At 30.7% G+C, this 23,312-nt stretch overlaps 6 protein-coding genes across 6 annotated transcripts in view; 2 read left to right on the forward strand and 4 right to left on the reverse strand.

Annotated features, from left to right (window-relative positions):
• Rim (Rab3 interacting molecule) overlaps nucleotides 1-13,567 on the reverse strand; it is a 39,339-nt gene extending 25,772 nt beyond the window's left edge. Inside the window, exons 1-6 of the mRNA XM_070647759.1 lie at nucleotides 13,243-13,567; nucleotides 9,486-10,657; nucleotides 7,101-7,305; nucleotides 4,666-4,785; nucleotides 4,154-4,519; nucleotides 3,831-4,095 (exon numbers count right to left, since the gene is read on the reverse strand). Of these exons, the coding sequence (XP_070503860.1) occupies nucleotides 3,831-4,095; nucleotides 4,154-4,519; nucleotides 4,666-4,785; nucleotides 7,101-7,305; nucleotides 9,486-9,595 (1,066 nt within the window). The 5' untranslated portion in view covers nucleotides 9,596-10,657; nucleotides 13,243-13,567. The remainder of the gene's footprint in view (nucleotides 1-3,830; nucleotides 4,096-4,153; nucleotides 4,520-4,665; nucleotides 4,786-7,100; nucleotides 7,306-9,485; nucleotides 10,658-13,242) is intronic.
• A 597-nt stretch (nucleotides 13,568-14,164) lies between these two features.
• Nucleotides 14,165-17,485, reverse strand: botv (exostosin like glycosyltransferase 3). Its single transcript, XM_070647765.1, has 3 exons — nucleotides 17,256-17,485; nucleotides 14,623-17,202; nucleotides 14,165-14,510 (listed from the first exon to the last, which is right to left on the reverse strand). Exons 1-3 carry the CDS (start codon nucleotides 17,382-17,384, stop codon nucleotides 14,406-14,408), a joined length of 2,814 nt encoding a protein of 937 aa, XP_070503866.1. The 5' UTR covers nucleotides 17,385-17,485; the 3' UTR covers nucleotides 14,165-14,405.
• Nucleotides 17,486-17,740: 255 nt separating this feature from the next.
• Nucleotides 17,741-18,622, reverse strand: RpS12 (ribosomal protein S12). The gene is made up of 3 exons (XM_070647664.1): nucleotides 18,465-18,622; nucleotides 18,260-18,394; nucleotides 17,741-18,079 (listed from the first exon to the last, which is right to left on the reverse strand). Exons 1-3 carry the CDS (start codon nucleotides 18,479-18,481, stop codon nucleotides 17,812-17,814), a joined length of 420 nt encoding a protein of 139 aa, XP_070503765.1. The 5' UTR covers nucleotides 18,482-18,622; the 3' UTR covers nucleotides 17,741-17,811.
• RpS27 (ribosomal protein S27) lies at nucleotides 18,561-19,952 on the forward strand. The gene is made up of 3 exons (XM_070647665.1): nucleotides 18,561-18,698; nucleotides 19,147-19,366; nucleotides 19,798-19,952. Exons 1-3 carry the CDS (start codon nucleotides 18,693-18,695, stop codon nucleotides 19,824-19,826), a joined length of 255 nt encoding a protein of 84 aa, XP_070503766.1. The 5' UTR covers nucleotides 18,561-18,692; the 3' UTR covers nucleotides 19,827-19,952.
• A 111-nt stretch (nucleotides 19,953-20,063) lies between these two features.
• LOC139095775 (mitochondrial import inner membrane translocase subunit Tim10B-like) lies at nucleotides 20,064-20,449 on the reverse strand. The gene is made up of 2 exons (XM_070647243.1): nucleotides 20,327-20,449; nucleotides 20,064-20,270 (listed from the first exon to the last, which is right to left on the reverse strand). Exons 1-2 carry the CDS (start codon nucleotides 20,447-20,449, stop codon nucleotides 20,064-20,066), a joined length of 330 nt encoding a protein of 109 aa, XP_070503344.1.
• Nucleotides 20,450-20,541: 92 nt separating this feature from the next.
• LTV1 (LTV1 ribosome biogenesis factor) lies at nucleotides 20,542-22,395 on the forward strand. The gene is made up of 3 exons (XM_070647410.1): nucleotides 20,542-20,660; nucleotides 20,719-21,118; nucleotides 21,234-22,395. Exons 1-3 carry the CDS (start codon nucleotides 20,658-20,660, stop codon nucleotides 22,283-22,285), a joined length of 1,455 nt encoding a protein of 484 aa, XP_070503511.1. The 5' UTR covers nucleotides 20,542-20,657; the 3' UTR covers nucleotides 22,286-22,395.
• The last annotated feature ends 917 nt before the right edge of the window (nucleotides 22,396-23,312 follow it).

Genomic DNA, 23,312 nt, shown 5'->3' on the forward strand with positions numbered 1-23,312 from the left:
ACGTGGTATATCCTCCTTTTTTACATTTCACAAATTTATGTACACATTGAATAGTCTCTATTTGAATATAATCCTTTTTTTAGTTATATATTTCTTTCACTGGACATTTGCTCCTGTGTTGATTTTATTAAAATTTCTAGTTGGATCTAATTATAGCACTTTTTGTGAGAATATATATGTTCTCTTTTTTGTAAATATAGCTGCAGCTGTTAAGAATCAAAAACAATTTTGATAAAATATTCCAGAAATATATCAAAACTTTTCCAAAGGCTTTTATTTTGTTATTCCACTTTTTCTTTAGCTAAAAAGCACAAAAAATACACATACACATATATACACACACATACATTCACTGAGTGAGAGAATTTGTATGCTTTTGTAAATTAATTAAAATTGATTTTTCACATTTCTTTTTTGCTTTTCCGTGTGAAGTTGAAACGAGTGTGGATATTTTTAGTTTCTTTCTTTCGTTTTATTTCCTTCTCTGAAATTTTTTTCTTTTACTCCTATTACAAACTGCCTTTTTTCATTATTATTATTTTTCCTATTATATCTTCTTCTTTTTTTCTGTCTTTGTAGATATTTTATTTTGTGTACAGTTCTTTTTTTATAATATTATATGCTGTGTTGTTATTTTCTTCTTCTGAAGAATGAAAAAAAAAATCTTTAAGCTTTAAATACGAACTACCATTCACTACGGTAGTTTATTTCACAATGAAATTCTCCCCGCAATATGAATGCAAGCGAGTGAGCGGAGTGAATGAAAGCATACAGAACATGGGAATGGAGAATGAAAAAACACAGCAGCAAGCAATATTTTTGCATGTATGTGTGTGGATAGGACGAAATTGCTTTGCTTATTTTTTGTGCTTTGCCTCAAAATTTTTTTTCGAAATGGGAGATAAAATTTGAATTGAGTAAAAGTTTTGCATTTGCTTTTTTGGTGGGAAGAAAAAGGAACAAAAATTCTCAATGCTTTTTGGTGGAAATGAAACTATTTCTACTGGTGGAAAAAGCTCTCATTTTACTACCACATTCGAGCGTATATACAATCGGAGCATATAAAATGGGATTTTTTTTTCTCATCTCTTCTGCTTCATCTATTTATCTATTTGACTATCGATAATATAACATTTATCAAAATGCTTATTGACTAAAGATTGAAATTAACACTATTACTGTTTATTCCCTATAAATGAAGTGGAATTATGAGCTGTCAATGCATAAAAAAGTAATAACTGAATTGTAAAATTACATATTTGTAAGTACGAGAGACATAAACAAGAAATCATTAAGGAAGGTCAGAATTTTATTATATCCATTATGATAGAAGTACAAAAAAATGCTCATGTGGGACATAAAGCTGTTAAAATTAAAAATCGAGGGCGCAGTCAAGGTGGGAAGTTTTAGGGTGAACTGACCAAGATTAGGGAGCAAGCTTCAAGATATCAGCAAAAGAATTAGAGAGTTCTTATTCAATTTTCTTACTTTGTCTCTGATAAAAAGGATCCAAAGATGCTCTAATTTATTGTTAAGAATTATTTAAAACACAAAATCGAGAACTAAAGCATTACTAACAAAATATTTTTTCGAATCTCAGCTCATGTGACTCATAAAAAACTAAATAATACTTTTAAATGAATCGTCTTATGAATTATCTTATGAATCATCTTATGAATCATCTTATAAAGGAAAATTCATCAAAAAATCCACAGAATCAGTTATATTTTTTCGGGTTTATAAAAAGTATGCATATGCATCCATACATATGACTACTGGTATAATAAAATCGATGCAGAAAATTATATTTTTCAGGGGTTTTTTTCACTTTTGGACGAGAAAATCTAGACAAAAAATTACAATTTTAGGGGGTTTCATCTTAGAATTAGAACATAAATGTGGTTGTTCCGGAAAATCATGAAAAATTAAATACCTAATATTATGCGCGTAGGTGCGCATTTTTTGTTATGTACGCATATCGACATACAAATTAGCTAACCCTATATTTTCCTAAAATAGAAATCGTTTCAACAAGAAATCGAATTCAAAAAATTTGTGCATACATTTTTACATTTTGTAGACACAATTCTATATCGAGTGGAAAGAAGAGCCTATAATCATGTTTATGTGGATAAATGATGATATTCGTAGCTAAAATTTACATTGCAATTATTGTAACATTTCTTTACCCCCAAATACAACATAGTCTTGTGGAGAGGATAGAAAAGAATAAAAACAAAAAAATCAAATAAATCCTTCTTGAATAATGGCAACACAATGGTCTATCCTTATGCTTATGTGTAGATCATCATACAATGTTGTGTGCTTTTTTCAAATCTACACACTTCATTTGTAAAATGAAAATCATTCGTAAAAAGCACTTTTTATTTCTCTCCCTATGATAAAATTTCTTTTTTCTTCTTTTATGCTTTTGCCGTAAAGCTTGTTTGTGTGTATAGTTTAGTATTCACCGAGAGTAAAACAGAGAGAGGAAGAGAGATAGAGAGAGAAAATGTTCCGAAAAAAGCTTCGTAATGTATTCATACATTAAAGTACATACATATACATTTGCAATATCTCTTCAACTTTACATTCACAAACTGAGTATCATAAATAAATGGAACAGTAAATAAATTTAAAATGTGCAATAAATTATTGCTCCCTTCATATTTTTTTCTCACCCCAAACCCTTAGGGCTCTTTTATGTAAATTTAATGCCCCAAAAACTGTTTACTTATGTTCTTAGAATTATTAGAATTCATGATTAGTCTACGATAATTAACTAGAACAAAACCCTTTCAAGCATGGTTGTGTAGAGATATAGAGCTATATATGCCAAACATATCTGATATACATTCATCAGATAGTGCGCATAGCACTATACGCAAGAGCCGCTATATTGGGTAAATATTAATTTAACTACTCGATCTATTTTGGTTATTTTTATATTATTTGTAAGATTTTTAAAACTTATTAAAAATTTTAAGGTTCATTAATGTATTTATTGGAAAATAAATAATGAAATAAATTGTATTATTAAAAATTCTAGTTGTACTTCTTTAATGAGCTTGAAATCACGACGATTCAAATTCTTTGCTTTAGATTAGTTTCAATTGGCTGATGTTCGAAAATAATAAATTTTCATTTCGAAATATACAAGGTTAAGACCATGTGGCGATATTTGAGTCAAATTTTATACATTTGTATAGAAAATGTTTACACTTTAATATTGAACGATCAGGATCTCCGAAAGGAGAGGCCCAATTTAGAGATCGAATACAATATAAAGGAGGAAAGAAAAATTTAATTTGGCATTCTGCCATAATGTTTTGTATGTTTTGATAAATTATTAATAACAGTAAGAATCAATTATGATTGTTTAATTCTCATTGAAAACGCCAGATCAGTGGTCGGTGGGCCGCGAAAAATTAAAGGTTGCTCACCACTGCGATAGATACAAAAAAATATATTTGATAGCAAAATCATTTGTAAAATTTTCTCAAAAACACCACACAGTCTTAGCATTAAAACATTTCTTTTAGGGTGTACTGAGTGTACTGTCATTATCTGAATATTCATTGTGTGAATGAATAACCAAAATAATAAATAAATAATAAATCATATCAATTAAAATTCCGTTGATCGACGTTAAACAATCGTAGTTTATTATTTAACATGATTTACTTCTGATTTTTGTTATCTTATTGCCCCGAAAACGAAAATTTTTCTGGTTGATTTACGTTAAAAATTTTCATTATGTATTTAATTAAACATTTTTTTAAATAGAAAGTTTGCAAAAGAGGGAAATCAGGAAAATATTTCAAACTTACCTTCAAACTCCGGTGTTGAACGTATATCCTCTTCGGAACTACTAAATGATCTTTGTGCTGGTAAATATGAGCCACTCCCTAACGATCTCTTTTGTGTCTTTCCGTATGGATCTTGTCCTCCATAATGATGATGATGCTGATGCATTTCTTGTGCTGATTTTGGCTGTTTCATATAACTTGATTGTTGTTGTGAATGACTCATATAGGTTTGTTGTCTTGGATGTACTAAATGCGGATGTGTTCGCATTAACCCTTCGATTTCTCCCTGGAAATTTTAAAAATTTATTTATTTTTTCTTCAATATTTAAATGAATTTGATTAACCTGATAATAACGTGGATCATCGTCTGGCGGATAGCCGCTAGTACTTTGTGAATAATATGAACTACTCGTATTTCGATATAGAGGCGTTTGATTTAAATATTGACCATCAACATTCGAACTACCACTGACAATACTGCTACTCTGCTGATGTTGTGAATGTAAATGACTTCGTTGTATATAACTATCGTCGACACCACTATCCGATGCTGAAGCCCGACGTGGTGTTGACGTTTCTTGTTGTGAATACTGACGCCTTAATAGGCTGCCGGTTCGTTGTAATGGCTGATTTTCTTTTTCAGCGGCACTTCGAGCTCGCTCTAATTTTGGTCGTTTGTCTGATGTATCATGCGGATTTAGTAATGTTGTCTATTTGCCAACAAAAATAAGAAGAGAGAGGGAGAGAGAAAGAAAGAGTTAAAATAAAAAAGAGGAAAAATTGGCACATGAAACTTATTTACTGTTATATTAGATTACATGTGCTTTGTGGTATACATAATGAACTTTCAACTTACTCTAGTATCGCTACCAACATGCCTAATGAGACCCTCTGGGCTAGTTGTCTTATTAATCCACTGTCCAGTTTTCGATAACAGTTCTTGCTTTTTACGGCACAATATGCATACCCAAATGACCTGATGAGCAAATAACAAATATTTTTATGGTAAAATTTAAGAATGAATTGCAAAATTAAATTTTTTTGCGAAAGGACAATTAATGTCTGCATTGAATAATTTTCATAAATCGTATAAGTCACATTACTTATTATGTTATGTGATTCTTTCAATATATACTTTATGGATATTCAGAAAATATCATTTCAAAAGACAAAAATGAAACGATATAAAGACTGAATCTGATAGAGATAGTTTCTGTTTATATTTTTGTATGACCTAAATCTCAAATAAAACCAAAAGAGATATGACTGCCTACCAAAAATTATAAACGTGATGACAACAGTTTAAAACCCGATCGGCATAAATTATTCATGGCAGCCACATGGAGTCTAAGAGGCAATTGATAATTGCTAGAAAAATTACCATGCGGACGACATCTGGCTGCCATGAAAAACTTGTGTCGATCGGGAAAAACCAAGGAAAGGAGAAAAACGAATAATTTATTTTTGGATGCTACTTTGCAGACTTATAATTTGGAAAGAGGTTCAAGAGCTTTGCCCTACTGTATTTCTGAATTGTTAAGAAACATTTCAATCAGAATGTGGAAATATGAGTGTTGAATTTCTCGGACATTGAGTTTTCGAAGGTCGTCGAAATTTCAAATTCATTTTGACCGTTATAAAAATCAATGAAAATTATTATTTTGAACTTGTCTCATATACATCTGCTGTTGTAAATGTCTTCAAATTTTGAAATGAGTGTGATAGGGATAAAAAGTATGCGTAATGTACAGTATGTTCATGTCATCACTGCATTGAAGCAATGATAAAGATTACTCTAATAATAAATGCTATGTAATAAAAATGCTCCGCATCTTTTGTTACTGACTGCTATTATAATTTTTTAGATGACGTCAAATTCCTCGATATCATATATACATATATGTACGTGATATATATGAATGTGTGATTGTAAGATTGTTCCGACTGATACACATCAACAGCAATAGAAGGAAAAAAAAGTAAAGTTTATTGAGATAAGGAGGAAGAAGAAGAAGGAAAAGAAAAAAATGTCAACGCTGCCTTGTCAAGGCCGCTCAAGTATACAAGAAATATGGAATCTCTGTAAGTTTTTGTGCTTTCTAATGTTTAAATTTCATTCACAGGGATATTTGTTTTAGTTCTTCTTTCTATAAAATCTTCGATTTATTTTGGCTTAGCGCCAGTGATATACCAAATGAAAGGATTCTTTTGCTGAATATCTTCTCGTACAAATATTTTTTTTTTCAATATTTTGCTTATTTTTCAGGAGTAAGCTATTTAATATGTTTGATATTACTGAATGGTTTAGTACTTTGCATAATTATTTTAACCAATGGCTTATAATTAGAACTTTTAATTATTAAATCAAAAATAAATAACCCAATTTTTAGTTAATTATTTTTAGAAAAATGCTCACAAAACTAAGCATGCTTGGTTATATTAATTGGGTACACTCTTGAACAAGCTCATTTAATTGAGCATGCTCATTGACTGTTAGGGAAGTTTAACTCTTTACAAAAGCTTCTTGTGCTTTCTTTTCTTTTTTTTCTTTCAAAATTTATAACTTGTGAACATGAAGTAGAGAGAAGAGAATGTGAATGAAATGGATAGATAGAAAATTAGAAAACCATCAGCCATCATCAGCATCTTAAGGAGGAAAAAAATGGGAAAATCATTGTATAGCTGAACATTACAGTTTACATGCAAACTATTTTTCTCTTTATTCACAAAATAATGTTGCTGCGGTTTTGCTGTTGTGACGTCACATATTGGTCGCCAATCTTAATTTGTTGTTGGGACTGAATTTTTATTCATTTTCATTCAATGAAACATTCTCAATTCATATTAATTTTAATATCCTTCCCGAACGACATACGGTTTTTAGCATCCATATGGCTGCCAAATGTATGCAAATTCGAAATTTGTTCATTCGGATCAGACGAGAAAAATCAAGAGAACGGAGATGATAATTCATATGAATGTTTTGTTTTTATTTAACAATTGGTAATTATTAAGTAGAATTCAGCAAAATTCTTGAAAAATCAACAAAAAAATAGCTTAGCTTTTTCTGAACAGAATTAGGGAAACAAGTTCTGGAATTATAATCTATCATTATTGTAAAATTTTCTATTTTCATCTCAAACATGCAACTTCATCTATATGTAAATATTTTGAATTTAAGTGAGTTCTAATTTATTCCATCTAAATTATAAAGGAATCAATTTTACAGGAAAACTAAAAGAATCAATCAAAAAAAATGTTAACAAATCTATTTTGAATTTACAAATTTACCTTATTACTACGTAATGTTACTTTTCCACCGCATCTAGCGCAACATCTAATACTACAATAATGACACACATGTCCAATGCCATCAGCAAATCGTGTCTTTAAACATATTTGACAAGTTGCATCTAATTCAACACCAGCCTTTTTTTGTTGCTCGGAACGTTGTCTTATGCTCTGCTCTAAATTTTCTACTTCGACTTGTTTACGTCTAAAATGACATTATTTTATATATACGTGAATTTTTTAGTATTGCGAATATGAACAAATTTTTTTAGAGGAATGAAAAAGAAGAAAAAAAAAGAAAGATAGAAAGATAGAAGTAAGTAACAACATCAAAATTATCATAAATATTTTTTATGAAAAAGTACATAGATTTAAGACAGAGTTTTTCTTTTGGCTGCGAAATAAAAGTCGGTAAATCGATTTAAAATCCGAATTCGATTTTTATTACTCGGTTTATCGAAATGAAGTTAGTTCACCCGGTCGACTTCGACCTCTGTTATTCTTAATAATTCATGATTCATAGGAAATAAAAACTAAAACTCTCAAATTGTCGCATAAAAAAATATTAACACAGAAACAGAGAACAAAGAAAAAAAATAGTGAAAAGAAGATTTTTCTTGGCAGTTAGTAAACAGACAGAATAGATACATAAATTTCAAGTAGACGGACAGAAATAATATCAAATAAATCTAAGCTTCATTTGTGTGCTGTTTGTAATTCACATTGGCATAAATGTAAAAAAAAATTCATGACAATAATGAGATATTAACAACTAATAGCATGACTCATTGCATTGGGGTTAAAAGAAAAGAAAATGGGAAATCAAACAGAACAATCAATTAAAAATGTACGGTTTAAGTGAATTTTTAAGGAAAACTCAGAATTCTGTTGGACAATAATCATAGAAAATAGGTTTTATCAATCTGTTTGTGTTGATTGAATTTGTCATCAGCCTTTCATCATGCCTTGTTGAAAAATTAAGCAGCTCATTTATTAATGAGGCAAATGGAATAATCGTAACTTATCAAAATTAATATTTTTCTTAGTTTTTAGGATATTTTTTCCGAGGTTACATGTAATAATCTCGAACAGACAAAAAGCATGCTCATGAGTATGCTCAATGATATTTGTTATCGTTCATTTAGATAAATGTGTAATAACCAAAATTGTGAACGGTTTTGTAATTGCTTCAGTTGATGGACTGTAACAATCAAGAACAACAACATTTGTAAAGTTTCTAGATAGATATATCGTCATGACTCTATATAAATTTCGAGTCGGCTTCAAACTCTGCAAATATATCCCTGACAATATTTTTTCATTAATCTGCTAAAAAAGAACTAAAAACTTTTAACAATAGAAATTTCATAAATTAAAAGAATAAAAAATATTTAAAAAACTTTCAGATGCACAATGGAAGATATACTTTCAGGCTATTTGTGTGTTCACAGTAGATAGCAGTAGATAGAAAATGTAAGTAAGTACAATTATTACTACTATTAAATTACTTTAAGTATAGAAATAATGAGTGATGATAATAGTAAAGAGGAAACGAAATAAAAAATGAGTTGTGCATATGGCAAGCGAAATGATAAAATTTTAAGTGACATAAATCATATTATAGAGATTGGAAGCGCATTTTTTTGTCAAATTACTTTTCTTGATGTTAAATGCCTAAACAAGGTTTTTTGTGGTTTTAATGAAATTGAAATTAAATACATCAAGAATCTCATTCTGTTATCCTTAAAAAAATTCGGACCTAATATTTATAAAGACTTAAGTTTTATAAAAAACTAATGCAGCGGCTTTCAAACTTTACAGCAAGCAACACCAAATTTTTTTTCTTAAATTCATGGTACACTTAACTCTAGGGTTCGACATTTGAATGCATGAACATACATACTGATTGCAAGTATTGAATACAATTGTCGAACCCTACCAAAATCCCTCCTAAATATTATTCAAAGAAGAATTTGGAATCTAGTGCGCAGCCAAACTTTCTACGACAAATCTGAGATCGTTCCGAGAGAATAATGCAGTGGTGCGCAACCTTGGTAATAAGCCTCGACCGAAACCTTACACGGCATTCGATTGGTGACACACAAGTTGCCCACCATTTGAGTAACGTGTCGTCTAGCATAGTTTGAGAAGCCCCAATATAGTGAGACAAAAAATAAAAAAAAACCTAACATCCATCAAAAACAATTGCGCAATTTTACATGGAATAGGTGCTTTTAAGTTTTAAAAAATTTATAGATGGAGAGCAACACAGGAAGGAAGTACAATAATTGAGGTAGAGTAACAACAAACAACAGAAACGTAAAAAAAAGTAGAAATAAACATACATAGTTGAATAAACATACATAAGTTTTCATCAATACTTACTTCATTAATTCTCGCTCGGTTTCTTCTTCTTGTTTTTGTCTACTAATAACATTTTCGATGATCGCACGTTCTTCAGGTGTTAAATGTGATAAATCAGGCATATCAGCCATGATTTGGGGGGACCACAATTTTCACAAAATTTTTGTCGTCGTTCTTTCTGTTTATTTTATTTTTAATTCCTTTGGGTTCACAAAAGTGTTTTTTTTTTTCTTTTGTCCTTAATTATTGTTGTTGTTAGCTTGTTACTATATTATTATTGTTATTATTTATTCTAATTTATTCTTATTTTTTTCTTGTTGGTTATAATATTAAAGGAATCGAAAATCAAAATAACACAAAATGCATGTAACGTGGTTGGAAATAAAACAACAGTTGCTGGCCAATTTATTGCGAGTGTTCATTAAAACCAAACTGGTGGCGGTAAAGTGGATTGAACGAAAGGTAAATAGAACGTAACCAAGGACATAATGACGAAACTAAGGAGAAATCATAACATAAAAGTCGACAGTTTTTGTCACTTAACGTCACTTTCTTCTTATTATTCTTGTGTATTCAACTTTGGAATACTTTTTTCTCTCTCTCTTTGCACGAGGACAGATTCAAACAACAACAATGACTGCAAAATGTGACAACGGCAACGATGAAATTCAATTAAAATATTAAAATAACTTTTTATCTTCCTTTAATTTTTTTCCGTTTTTTCTTCTCCTTAAATTATTTTTTTATAATGTGTCGTTACACAAAAGTTTGTGTCTTGTCTCTATGTACTAATTGCTTGCAACTGCCTGCATCATAAATCATTGTTCCATATTATAATATTTTTATATGTACACATTTGAGATCTCATTTTAAAACTATTTTGCATTTCTTCTCCTCCTTTTGTGCTCCACTTTTATCTCCTTTATGATGATATCGGTTGCATTCTGTGAATGTTGTCGATAATTTATGTTTAAGCAACATTCTTTATATTTATTCTATTTTTATTTATTTATTTTTGGATATAGAACTTTTATTATTTTACATTTTCACTTCTTTTGTTTAGTTACTATTACTATCCATTATTTATGTACATATGGGACTTAGTATGTGTCGAAAAAAATCAGTAAAACACATAAAATTTTCTTATCACAAATTTACTCCAAAAGCTTTCATCATTTTATTCATTCTATTCACTATTTTAATGTAGCAAAAACGAGAGACAATAACAAAAATTATATTATTTTCAATTTTTTTGAATATTGCTTCCTCCATGTGCCAAATAGATAATTCAATAAGTCAGATATTTGAAAATATTTTATGTCAAATTAATTTATTTTTTTATATATTTGTTGCTGATTTTTTGCATTGAAAGTGTGGAAATGCAGTTTATTTGGGATTGATTTTATATCATTTTCATGTAAGCTTTTAGCTAAAGAATATTGAAATAATTATTTTTGATTATTCACAGCCGTAAAATTAATTTAGTCAGAAATCTAGGATTTTGACAAATACTTTCCGTATTTATTAGTATTTAATGAATTACTTTAATTATTGCCATATTTTTTTTTTTTGCAAAAGTTTCCATTTTCCCTTGATTTTTAAAAACTTTCCACGATAGTTCAAAACCTTTACTTTAAATCTTCACAGAAAACTATAAATTTACTTGTCAATGAACTTATTAATATTTTCATCTATCAAATTTTGATTTTATTTTAGAGTTATAATCTAAAATTATGTCTTCCTATCACAACACAAAAAAGACAGTTAGTTCTAGAAATTATAACCTATTCTCACAAATAATGATAACAAACCATAAAAAAGGTTTCTTCTCCTCCTTTTTTCTATCACTAGTTTTTTTTTTTGTTTCATAAAGGAAATAAGATCAAGAGATTTTCCTACTCCTCGTCGGGACAGGAATGTGTGAAAAAAGTTTTTTTTTAAATAATATTCTTGAAAATCGGCATGTGCGCATGTCATATTGGACTAATACACAAGAGAAGAAAGAAAAAAAAAATTCTTCTTCCTCACTTTTATGTGTCACTTTTCGGAATGAAAAAAGCACAGAATGAAAAAGAAAGAACTTGAAGGCACAGTTGTGATTATGGAAACTGCTGGCTTTTCTCCTTCATTTCTTATTTTTTTTCCTTTCTTCATTCTTGGCGAAAGACTAAGAAAAATGTCCAGAAATAAATCATGTTTTGCTATGTGTATTCTTTAAACTTTGAAGTTATGCACTAAAGATTAGAAATGATGATGATGATGATGATGACGGTGATGGCTGGTGGAAGAGAAGATGAGAGCGGACGAGGATGAGAAGAACTTGAATTTTTTTTAATTTCACCCACTTTTCTATGAATGAAATTGTGAAAGCATCAAGCAAATGAAGTGTTGTGGGCAGAATTTTTATGTTATCAATTTTTGGTTTAAGTTTTAAGAGAATTTTAACTAAATTTTAATTTAATTAGTGTATAAATGATTTTTTTGGAAGTAAAATTTACTTTTAGATATTAGCAAAAGTTTCTTTAATTAGAAGATTGGCAAAGAACAAGGATCGTTTGAAATTCATCATGTATCAAAAGTTCAAACTATCCACATAAATTGTTTGACAAGAAATCTTACATTGTGTTATCAAGCAGAGCTCGAAGTCGACTTAAATTTTGAATGGTGTCGAATGCAAATTGAATTTTGGTTGGATTTGAAAAATAAATCAATAAATCTTTTTAAGTAATTAATATTATCAGCATCTTCAAGATGGCTCTTCTTCAGGAATCACTTCCTGTAAATCTCATTTCTAATAAATTAGCAATAATGAACTAAAATTTAAAATGACTTAATTATAATCCTCTCATCTAATAAAATTGGCACCAAAATAATTGCAATTGAAATAAAAAAGGGGATTCTTCAATAATCTTTTGGCACCGACTATCATCTCTTTGCCCAACTATTTCATTCATTAATTATGGTTGTGTATCTTGCAAAACAATTTTTATAAAGAGGCCATTGAGCTTTTTATATATATATTTTCTTTGTTGAAAGCTCTAAATGTTTCTCGAGACAATGGTTCATGTTTCCTTCTTATTTTTTTCTCATAATATAAAACATATATGGTGTTGTACTTTAGCAATATCTTTAGCAATATACTCGTTTTCTCGCTCTGCTGTATGAAGATGGGTATAAAATATGAATTGAGTTCATAAAGAGATTTTTTTGGCAAAATTATCAGAAAAAGAAACAAAATTGTCTTCATTTCCCTATTGTAAATCATCGCAATTTTATGATATGTGAACCAAATGCAATTCGTAGACTTAAAAAAATTGCAGATTTTGAAAATTTAAATACACATTTAAAATGCCGATATGATTCCTCATAGACTTATATGGGAATGCAACATAATTATTGTTGTGCTTGCGTAAAGTAAAGCTGCATACAAATTTCCTTATTCATTATAGTAAAATTTCTTTCCCAATTTTTTACATTCAGTAAACCTTTCTTTTTTTGTGGTATAAAAATGAAAATGGCGACCTTTTTATCTATCTGCCTGTGTATTTGTGTCTCGAGATGTACATATCTTCTCTTTTTCGAACAGAACGAAAAAAAAGGGGAGAAAAAAAAACTTTTTTCATTTGACATAAAAGTTGATGAAATTTGAATTGAATTAAATCTATTTGGCATATTCTAATATTTGTTTTTGTCACAATTTTTCATCATCAAAGTCACAAATTGAGCAAGGAAAGTGAGCTAAAAATTTAGTTTTTGCTAATTTTCCGCTATCACATACTCATTTTTACACGCACTCACACACATTAACAGCATTTTCTTTTTTTCTTTGTAACTTTTTCTCTATCATCTATCACCATATTTCGTTTGATTTAATTAATTTCGAGCATAAAACATAATATTTGCAGCGAATAATATTATTATTATATGTACAAATCACTTGAATTATCCAAATTTGTCGCAAATAATCATCACAAAATTTTTGAATTTTTTTTTCTTCCTTTTTGCAGATAAAAGTTTCCTTCTTTTCTCTCTTTTTTTGCTAGCAATGAAAATTATCCATCAAATAATATTATATTCCACTTTTTTTCATTTTTATAATGTCTCGGAAGGAATATTGCAAACAATTTAACACTTTATAACAAACAAGGAATCAATGAACTCTTTATTTAAATTGTCTAATTAACTTTTGGTTGCTGCGAAACTAAAAATATGTTTTTTTTTTCGAAAAAAAATTTCACTGATATTTTTGCTGTGTTCTATCCGAGCTTTATGTGTCCGCGAACCGATGGTTATTTGCTACCTCATTTTCTCGCCTTTTTAGCTCTCTTACTCTCTTTAATTTTCCAGCTTTTATTCAGCTTTTAACATTGTGTGGGTAAAATGGAAGGGTACTTTATACTTCCTTCATATCACCAACCTTAACTGTGTGCGTTGAGAGCGAGTTTACAATTATGAATTTTTTCCATCTACGTCACCGAATTAAATGATGAGATTGCGCAAAAATGTATTTTAAATTTATTCTATCGTTCCAGCTCGTCAATTTCGGAATGGATTATTTGGACTAGAATTTCTCACAAACGAAATTATTCTCTATTATTTGAAATATCAACAGCGAGCATGACTTTCAACGTGATTAACGGATGATCTGAAAAATATTTATATGGACGAAACCTTATCGCTATAACATATATCACGCATATTTATTACTATTTAATAATTTCTTTTTCAATATACATAATATAGCACTATTCAGTATTTTTGATGTCTAGAACTTAAAATAATTACATTTACATATAAGTATTATTCGTTTACGTTTGTAAAAAAAACAGTTATTGATGATTGACACGAGAAATATAAAATAATGGCACGGCATCCTAGCAGTTTAAGTCGAATGTCTGTACTTTGGTTGAGAAATTAAATAAAAAAATCTTGTGTAAGTCTTTATATGAACTTGAAGCATTTCTGCTTGTCGTGAGGAATTCGCGTCTTAAATAATATCGAATCTGCTCGATATTGTGTATTCAAAAGTGGAGTGTAGCCAAATACCTGTGGATTAATTTTAAATTGTCAATAAATTACATAAAATTTTACATTATCGTATATAATACATTAATGCATTTTTCCAGTTGTGTGCTGGAGGTAAACTTATTTTACATACCTTCGAAAAGAAGTTTATACATTTATGTCGTTCCTGAAAATGAGTATCATCCTCAGATAACGAAACTGGACAGACTGGACATCTAAATGTCCACCGTGATGTGACTTTAACTGGAGGTTGTCGCGTTATATGTGATACAAGAAAATTCATTGCAATATCCTCACAATTCATATATTCATCAACTTTATCTCGTATAGCTTGTGGTAGCCAATATGTGTAGAGATAAGTATAATATTTATGGAAAAATGCCGCTCCTGTCAGAACCATTGATAATTCACAGCTGTAATTTGAATTATAATTCCAAGCGCCATTTACATCCCACGCATGGAAACGTCCAGGAAATCCAACGATTTGATCACGATGCTCACGCCATACTCGAAAGCCAAAAAGAATTTCATCATGACGCAAGTGTGCATCATCGTCCACTGACAAAATTGCTTCCGTTTCGATTGAATCGTATGGAAGGAATCGATTGTTTAAAGAATTTCTAGCTGCTTTAACGACTTCAACTTGAACGCCAATTTCAGGCCATCTTAAGTCTTCTAATGGAGGTTTAGGTGAGTTCCAAACAACAATGACTTTGTGGAGATAAGGAAGTCCATAAAGACGACTAAGAGAATCCATTAGAACTTGTTCACGTTCATAAGTTAAAATAACTATTGTGAACTGTTCTCTAGGATGATTTCCACCCAAAGATTCGCCAAATTCCTTTCCCGTTCCTCCTACTCCTTTTCCAATAGGCCGAAATCCTAAATTAGAACCAACAAATTTCGCATCACTTGGTAAAACAGGATCGAATGGTAAATGTGGATATAAATAAAAAGGATCGCCCCAATCGTTCCATGCTTCTCGTCGTTGTGTCAAAAAAACTGTATAATTTCTACGGAATTGTGGTGATGGATAAGGAGGTTCAATTGGACCTAAAGATTCTTCAGGTTCAATATCCATTACTGGTGGATCGGATTTAAGTGGAACAAATGATGAATTAAATACACTAACTGCTTTGACTTGCGAAATTGGTTTTGGTGGAATTCCTAGACGATCTCTAATATTAGCAACAATTGTGTCAATGACTGCCTGAACAGAGCTTAAATATCTTTCCCATATTAAACGTCCTTGTCGCCTCATCAATAATAAATCATTATCAGGTACTGAACGAAGGAAGAAATGTAATTCCGTTACACGAGCTTTTGGTAAGAAAATTACAGCTCGTTGCCACTCAATCACTTCCGAAAATGGAAGCACAACTTGATCACCACCAAGAATTACTGGAATACAACCAGCTCTTAAAGATTCATATATTCGAGCTTGAAGAAGAGTCGAACTAATGATACTTCGATCGGGCACCAAAATTAATGCAAAAGTGGACTCTCTTAAAATAGTACGTCTAGAATTATCAGTTCCACACAAATACCAATCAATAGCTGCTGTATTTGTCTGTTCTGTTGCTGGGTTACACTCAAATTGTAAATAAAATGTATCGGAATGTACTCCATTGGAAATTTCCTTTAAATGCTCAATTATAAACTCATCAAGTTGAGTCTCATCTGATGTTTCCGTTGACGATTTATTAACCGCTGTCATTTCACCTTGAAAGCTTAAAATGTATTTTCTTCGTGCAGGCAACATTGGTGCACATTCCATCCACACATCACCGCCTGGTGAACCCAAAATTACTGGGACAATTAAGTCAAAACCATGTCTATATTGAAAATCATTGAATGTTGATTGCACTAACATAGCTCTTCCCGTATTTGCATTAGCAAATATATTTCTCGATCCAGTACTTAAATCACGACGAGCTAAATTTAAAAGGACGTGATTTCGTCCGTCACCGCCCCAATATTTGAGTCGTTGAAGTGCTGTCACATTAAGTATTTCATTTGATGACGTTGTTGCCTTAATATCGATTGTATTTGCGTAGCGGTTATTGTGTAGTGTTTCTTGTTCAGAAAGTGCCTCACCAACGAGGACAAGGAATATACATGCTATTTTCGGATCTCTTGTAAGATGAGCATTATATCCGAAAGTTTGCTTAATTGTCGTTTTTAAAAATCCATCAATTTCATATCCTTGATTTGTAACTGATGTAATGTCCGGATCGTAGAGATATATAGGGAAACTGGATGTTATTGAACATCTACTGTGATCAAAGCAACTTGACATTTTGCATTTTAAATATTCATTGACTGAGGGCGGTTTAAATGTTTTTGGTAAAACATTTGGAAATAGAGCACTTGGAAGTGCCAATTCCGGTGTATTTCGTAGCACTGCTTCTCGTTGCGCGACTTGAGCTTGCTCAACTGAAATTTTTAGTCTATTCAGTTCTGTCTGTTGCCTTGATAACTCTTGCTTTAATTCGTCTATTTTTGAGTTGTAGTTTGAAATGTCTGATTGTAATTTTTGACGTTTTGCTTCCAATTCTCTTAATTCTGTTGATACAGTTGTCTTGATTTTAAGCATTTCAGCTATTCGCTGTTTTAAATCAGTTGCTTTCATTGAATTAAAGTCTTCATAATTTTCTATATTATCTAGTCGATATTTACGAATTGTATCTACATTTTGAATACTTGAATCAGCCTGTAAAGATATTTCCATTAGTAATGTATATTAACAAGATCCAGTAAACTTACGTCTGATAAAAAGTGATGAATAAGAAAATAGAAAAATAAAAAACCGAGAAAAATAAATAAAATTGAACGAAAACATCGATTCCTGAAGTTATTTCCTTTCATTGATTGATATGAATTGTTGCTGAACATCCTAATAGTCTTTTATCACATTGAACATGATTAAAAATGCCGTTATTCTTTAATTTTTTAATTAAAACGAGAAAACTTTTAGAGTGAAGAAAATCTCAATATTTTTTTTGTTTATAATTTTGGAATAAAGCGGCACCTCAGAAAAAAAATATATTCAAATATTTTGTGACCGTTATTTTTTTTTAAGAACTTTTACTATAATTATGTTAAAGATAGCTATAAGGATTTTAGTCAAAAATTAAGTTGATTAACAGAATTACAGAAAGTTAGTTAATAGATTAAAATAATTTGAATATCGATTCAATCACCTGAAATAAACACAAATTTGAACACAGCAAAAAACATAACCAAAAAACTTCTGGATGTTAAACAGAAAAATCTTTTATTTCATTATTATTTCAATAATAGTGAATACACAACAGTTAGTTTAAGCTGATGAACGCAAGTGTTGTTTGACAATATCCAAAGCTGGGGTTTCTTGTCCGTAGTTCTTAATAACTACACATGAGCATCCGCAAATCTTTCTTGGTTTGCCTTCTTTGTCAATCTTGCAGAGACCTGACCATTCTCCCAATTTTTTGCTGCTATCAACACGGAGCAATGGAATTTGATGTTCATTGCACAAGGCTGTGATTAATTGCTTGTATTGTGGCTCGTCGCAGCTCTCGGAGAGGATGCAGAGGACAGCTTGACGCCTATCAAAAAGGAAACAGTGTCATTGACTTCTATTCAATCAATTTACAATGCCACAAATGGATATGAAGCTTATAAAACTTAGTTTTAAAAGATCCAATCAAAGTTGTGGCCGTGTAAAGACCGAAGGTCTCTTCCGATCCTTTTTCAAAATCAGATTTTCACACTTTCTTGGTACTCACTTGTCCAAAACTTTGCATGATTGGTGGATTCCATGAACGAGTCCATCACAAATGAGTGATTGCTTCAAGACTTCTTGGAGAGCGGTGTTCAAATCCATAGCTCCATCTAAGGAAACTGATGGTTGGGCGACTTCACTGTAAATAACAAAATTTTCATTAGAATTTCATATTATCCTGATGTATTGTGTTGTTATTAGTTACTTACACTTCAGTATCAGACATTTTGAGTTGATTTAATTAATTTTTTTGATAAAAAATTAAGAGCCTCGTGTTACTTGCACAAAGGGGAATCGAAAAAGAACGAAACATTGCGTTTCAGCCGACGTAAACGTTTTCAAGAAACGCTTCAAAACGCTCAGCCGCAAAAAATTGACGTATAGCCGAAAAAAACGTTCATCTTCCTTTTTCTCGCGAGTAATTTTAAAAGAAAATCATGCCGGTGAATATTTTTAATTTTTTAGTGTCTTAACAGTTCCAAAACTTATTAATTTTGTGTGAAAAAGGTTCCATGGATATTCCTCAATCGCTGTAATATGGATAATTCGTGATTTTCTGGAGTTACGGGCTAAAAATTGTATAATTAAGGAAACATTGCAAAAAGTTCTTTGTAAAGTTGCATATTTTGCTTTTAATGGACGAACAATCTATTATGTCTATCTTTATAGCATCACAAAATATCAATGATGCATAAACATACATCTATTGATAAATATTCATGGAATTTAAGTTAATTAAATTAAATGCACCACATAAGTCTTGGAATTTTTCGTATACACAAAAACATAACCACAAATTTTCATTTTGTTGTGAAATTCACTTTATCTTTAATCCATTAACTTTCATGTTATTATGAAATTAATAAATTTCCTTATTCTTTCTCATTTTAGTTAGCTAAAGATTTACTCCACCCTCTTCCAGCTGAAGAGAAGCGCAAGCATAAGCTTAAGCGTTTAGTACAACACCCAAATAGCTACTTCATGGATGTCAAGTGTCCAGGATGCTATAAAATCACAACAGTTTTCAGTCACGCTCAAGGAGTCGTTGTCTGCACTGGATGTTCAACAATCTTGTGTCAACCAACAGGCGGTAGAGCAAAATTGACAGAAGGTAAGTTCTTTTTTTAGTGCACATCAACTGGTGTTCATAGTATTTTAGTGAATGTTTTTGGAATTGACTGGAAATCAAGTTGGGTATTTTCGTGCATTTAATTTTTCGAAACTACTTCATCTAGAATGGACTTGTGGCTTTTTAATTTGATAGCAACTTATGTGATAAATTATAAAATTTTTGGGGCAGAAATTGACATATTTTTATTGAATTTTTGCTAACGTTTAGTTTAGTCTGAATAATCTTGATTTTTTGTTGATTCTGAGAAAATTATTAATCCAGTCAAAGTTTAATAATTTACGTAATCCACAAAATTTCACAACATTCGAAACTTGACAACACCTAATTTTGACATTTTCTTGATTTACTTCGACCCCTTTATGATATGCCACAGAAAATACTAATTCTCTTTTCTTTTTTTTTCATTTCAGGATGTTCATTCAGAAAAAAACCATATTAAGCTATAGAATGTATGCTAAGGATTTTTGGTTTTGTATTTTACAATATTCAAGACCTTAATAAAGTTTCAACCGAAATTCCATCAAAAATCAAAAGGTTTTAAGGTTTTTGGTATTGCAAAAATAAAGTTGTGCATTTCTTGTGGATTTTTCTATTTTTCAGGTCAAATTTTTTTTCAACATTTTATTACAGAATGCATAAAGAACTAACTTAAACTAGTTTAGTATAAGATAATAATTTAAGTTGCTGGTTTCTCTTCTGTTTGTGTAATTTGGCTATTTGATTCTATTTGTTGTTCCTGCACTTGGTTTTGAAGCAGCTCTTGTTGTTTAGTGAATTCTTCCATTCTCTTTTCATTTATTTTCCCTTGGACTTCAACATATGTTTTCATTACTAGTTGATTTGCGTTCGCATATTTGTCGACACAGTTCCTCACACAAAAATCCTAAAATTAAAAGATCCAGTAATGGAAATAATTTTCTGAAATATTCCTTTTCTTACCTCTTGACTCTCAACTTCTCGTGTAAAGAATCCATCAACACATGAATTGAAGCATCTTTCCGTAATGACATTGTATAGCTGAAGAAAGTCCTTAAACTGTCTTAATTGTGAATCCAAATCCATTATTTAATTATATTAATAAATTGCAAATTTACAAGAAATTGTGTTATGGTTAGCTAAGCTGACGCACAGCCTTAATCAAATAAACGTTCTGCTTTTAATTTTAAAGCACCGCTTTATTTAAGAAATCACATTGTTTTCAAAGAAAATTTCAATTAATTTTCTTAAAAAATCTATTCATTGTTAGTTAACGCTAGTTAAACTCTACAAAATGGTAAATCAACAATTTTTGTCAAAATTATGCTATTCTGAGTGGTTAAATCTCTTTTTAGGTAAGAAAGAAGCGTCCATTTATCGACAAAAAGAAGGCCGTTACTTTTCGTCTAGTTAATCGATCGCAACAAGATCCATTGATAGCAGATGAGACAGCACCTCAACATGTCTTAGTTCCAATAAATAAGAGAAGTCAAGAACCATCAAGTTCCAAGTCTTCAGATATATCATTACCTCCAGAAAAGCGAAAAAAGGAACAACAAAAATTTGGAATCTTCTATGATGACGATTATGATTATTTACAGCATTTAAAAGAACCGGGACAAAATGATGTTCATTGGGAGGAAGTTCCTCAAAGGAATGACAAGAACAAACCGAAAATTCAACTTCCTAGCTCAGTTTTTGCTTCAGAATTTGAAGAAAAGGAAGGAATGTTGAATAAAGCAGCTCCAAGATCAGGTGAGTTTATATGATATATTACTACGCTGCTTTATATTAATCCATAGTGATTCCTATATGAATCTTTTATTAGTATGAATACTTTATAACGTCCAATAATGTTTCCCTTTAATAGGTCCTAGACTTGATTGGGATCCAGACGTTGTTGCAGCGATGGATGATGATTTTGACTTTGAAGATCCACATAATGAATTGGAGGATGATTTTATGGAATTAGCAATGGGTGGAACTGGAGATGATGATTTCGACGAAGAAGATGAAGAATGGATAGACGAAGATGATGAGGACGCAGATATTGATTCAGACGGTGCTGCATACTCAGAAGAAGATGATGATAAGATAGGTCCACTTCCAAAATCTGCAAAATTCCCAAGTTTCGATAACGAAGAAACAAAATCAAGATTCACAGAATATTCAATGTCAAGTAGTGTAATTAGGAGAAATGAACAGCTCACGTTGCTCGATGATAAATTTGAAAAATTCTTTGAGGATTATGATGATCAAGAAGTTGGTGCTTTAGATTGCGAGGAAATCGAAGGTCATGTCGATATTGATGATCATATGTTAAATCAATTAAGTGCCGATTTCAAAAAGAAACAACTTCCAGTTCAGTATGAAAAATCATGGGATATTTGTCGTATGGTGAAAGTTCAACAAGAAGAGGAAGAGAAACCAGAAGAAATGGTGATATTAGAAGTCTCAGATGATGAAAATAAGAAGAAATGGGATTGCGAGAGCGTTCTTTCAACATTCTCAAATATTTATAATCATCCGAAACTTATAGAAGTCCCATCAAAGAAAAAGATTCAAATCAATCCAAAAACAGGAGTTCCAAAAAATATCTTAAGCGGCGAAGAATCTGGAAAATTGACAAAGAAAACACTCGCAAAGCTTAATAGCGAACTAACAGAATCGACATGTGGTAATGCTGGTCCAAAATCACTATGTGCTGAAAGTGTTCTCACAACATTAAGTGTTCTATCTCTTCGACCGAAAGATGAAACCCCTGAGGAGAAGCGGGAACGTAAAAAGCTATTAAAAGAGTATAGAAATGAGCGAAGGATTGAAAAGAAAGCAAATAAAATCGCATTTAATGATGAGCGATTGCGACAACATTCAATCACTATGAATCAGAAAAATAATATGCAGGCAAACAAAATTCTTTAGGGAATTTCTCTTGTTTGTCAACAAATTGGAATTAAATTTATTTTTATCTTTTGAGTTATTGACAAATTATCAATATGTTGAATTGAATAAATTTTTTGGTATATCCTAAATGTACATAAAATTTTTTTAAAATAAATATTAGAGAACTAGAATGAATTTACAGTTATTGTATCATAACCAATATGCTTAAGTGCTCTCATTCTGAATAATTCGTTTAAAAAGATACCCACGCAAAATAGTAGTAAATATATTCCATCTGAATCAACGTTTTCATTATTTTCGTGACAGTACATGAAATTTACTAATGAATCATTTATCTTGCTTTAGTATCAATTAAATCTTTAAAAATCTTCAAGGTTCTTTTCATTAATAATTGAAAGCAATCTATGTAATTTGTAGGGACTGACTTTTAGTCGAATTTTGACACTGATTCAAACCATACTTGTTTAATTGATACGCTTCTCTTAAGCAGTATTATTCATTGATGGGAAACAGGTGATGATTAAACGTATTTGTGGATATTCTTTTTTTAAATAAACTTATGATTCATAATAAAAATTATTGAGCATTTGTCGACATCGAAAGTCCTCATCTAGTATAATTAAACTCTTGAGAGCATGATTCCGTGCCATTTACGGAATACAAAACTTGGTTTCAAGTTTATGATTTTGTTACAAATCTATACGTTTGGGAGTAAACATCGATAAACCAGCAGCGGCCTAGTGGTTTGAGTGCCGGCCAATTGATTTTTACGACTCGGATTTAATTCCAGAGGAAGTCTAGGATAACCGGAAGATTTTCTTAAAAAATCAAGACACTTTTAAGTTTGGCACTATTGGGGACTCTTTTGAACTATCTTGAGTCTTAACAAGATAGACAAAAGTACAGACCACCCTAAGTTAAATTCGGGTGCCTTTCGCTGTTCTAACCACTAAATACAGTTAGTACATAAATTCATATAATTTACAAGTAAGCATACACCATGCATACACGTTCAAAAACAAAACCCAGCTACTCAGCAAAATTC

This window comes from Chironomus tepperi, unplaced genomic scaffold (genome assembly GCF_022539635.2).
Source record: "Chironomus tepperi strain 1889 unplaced genomic scaffold, CSIRO-AGI_Ctep_v1 contig_376, whole genome shotgun sequence".
NCBI classification, from domain to species: Eukaryota; Metazoa; Arthropoda; class Insecta; order Diptera; family Chironomidae; genus Chironomus; species Chironomus tepperi.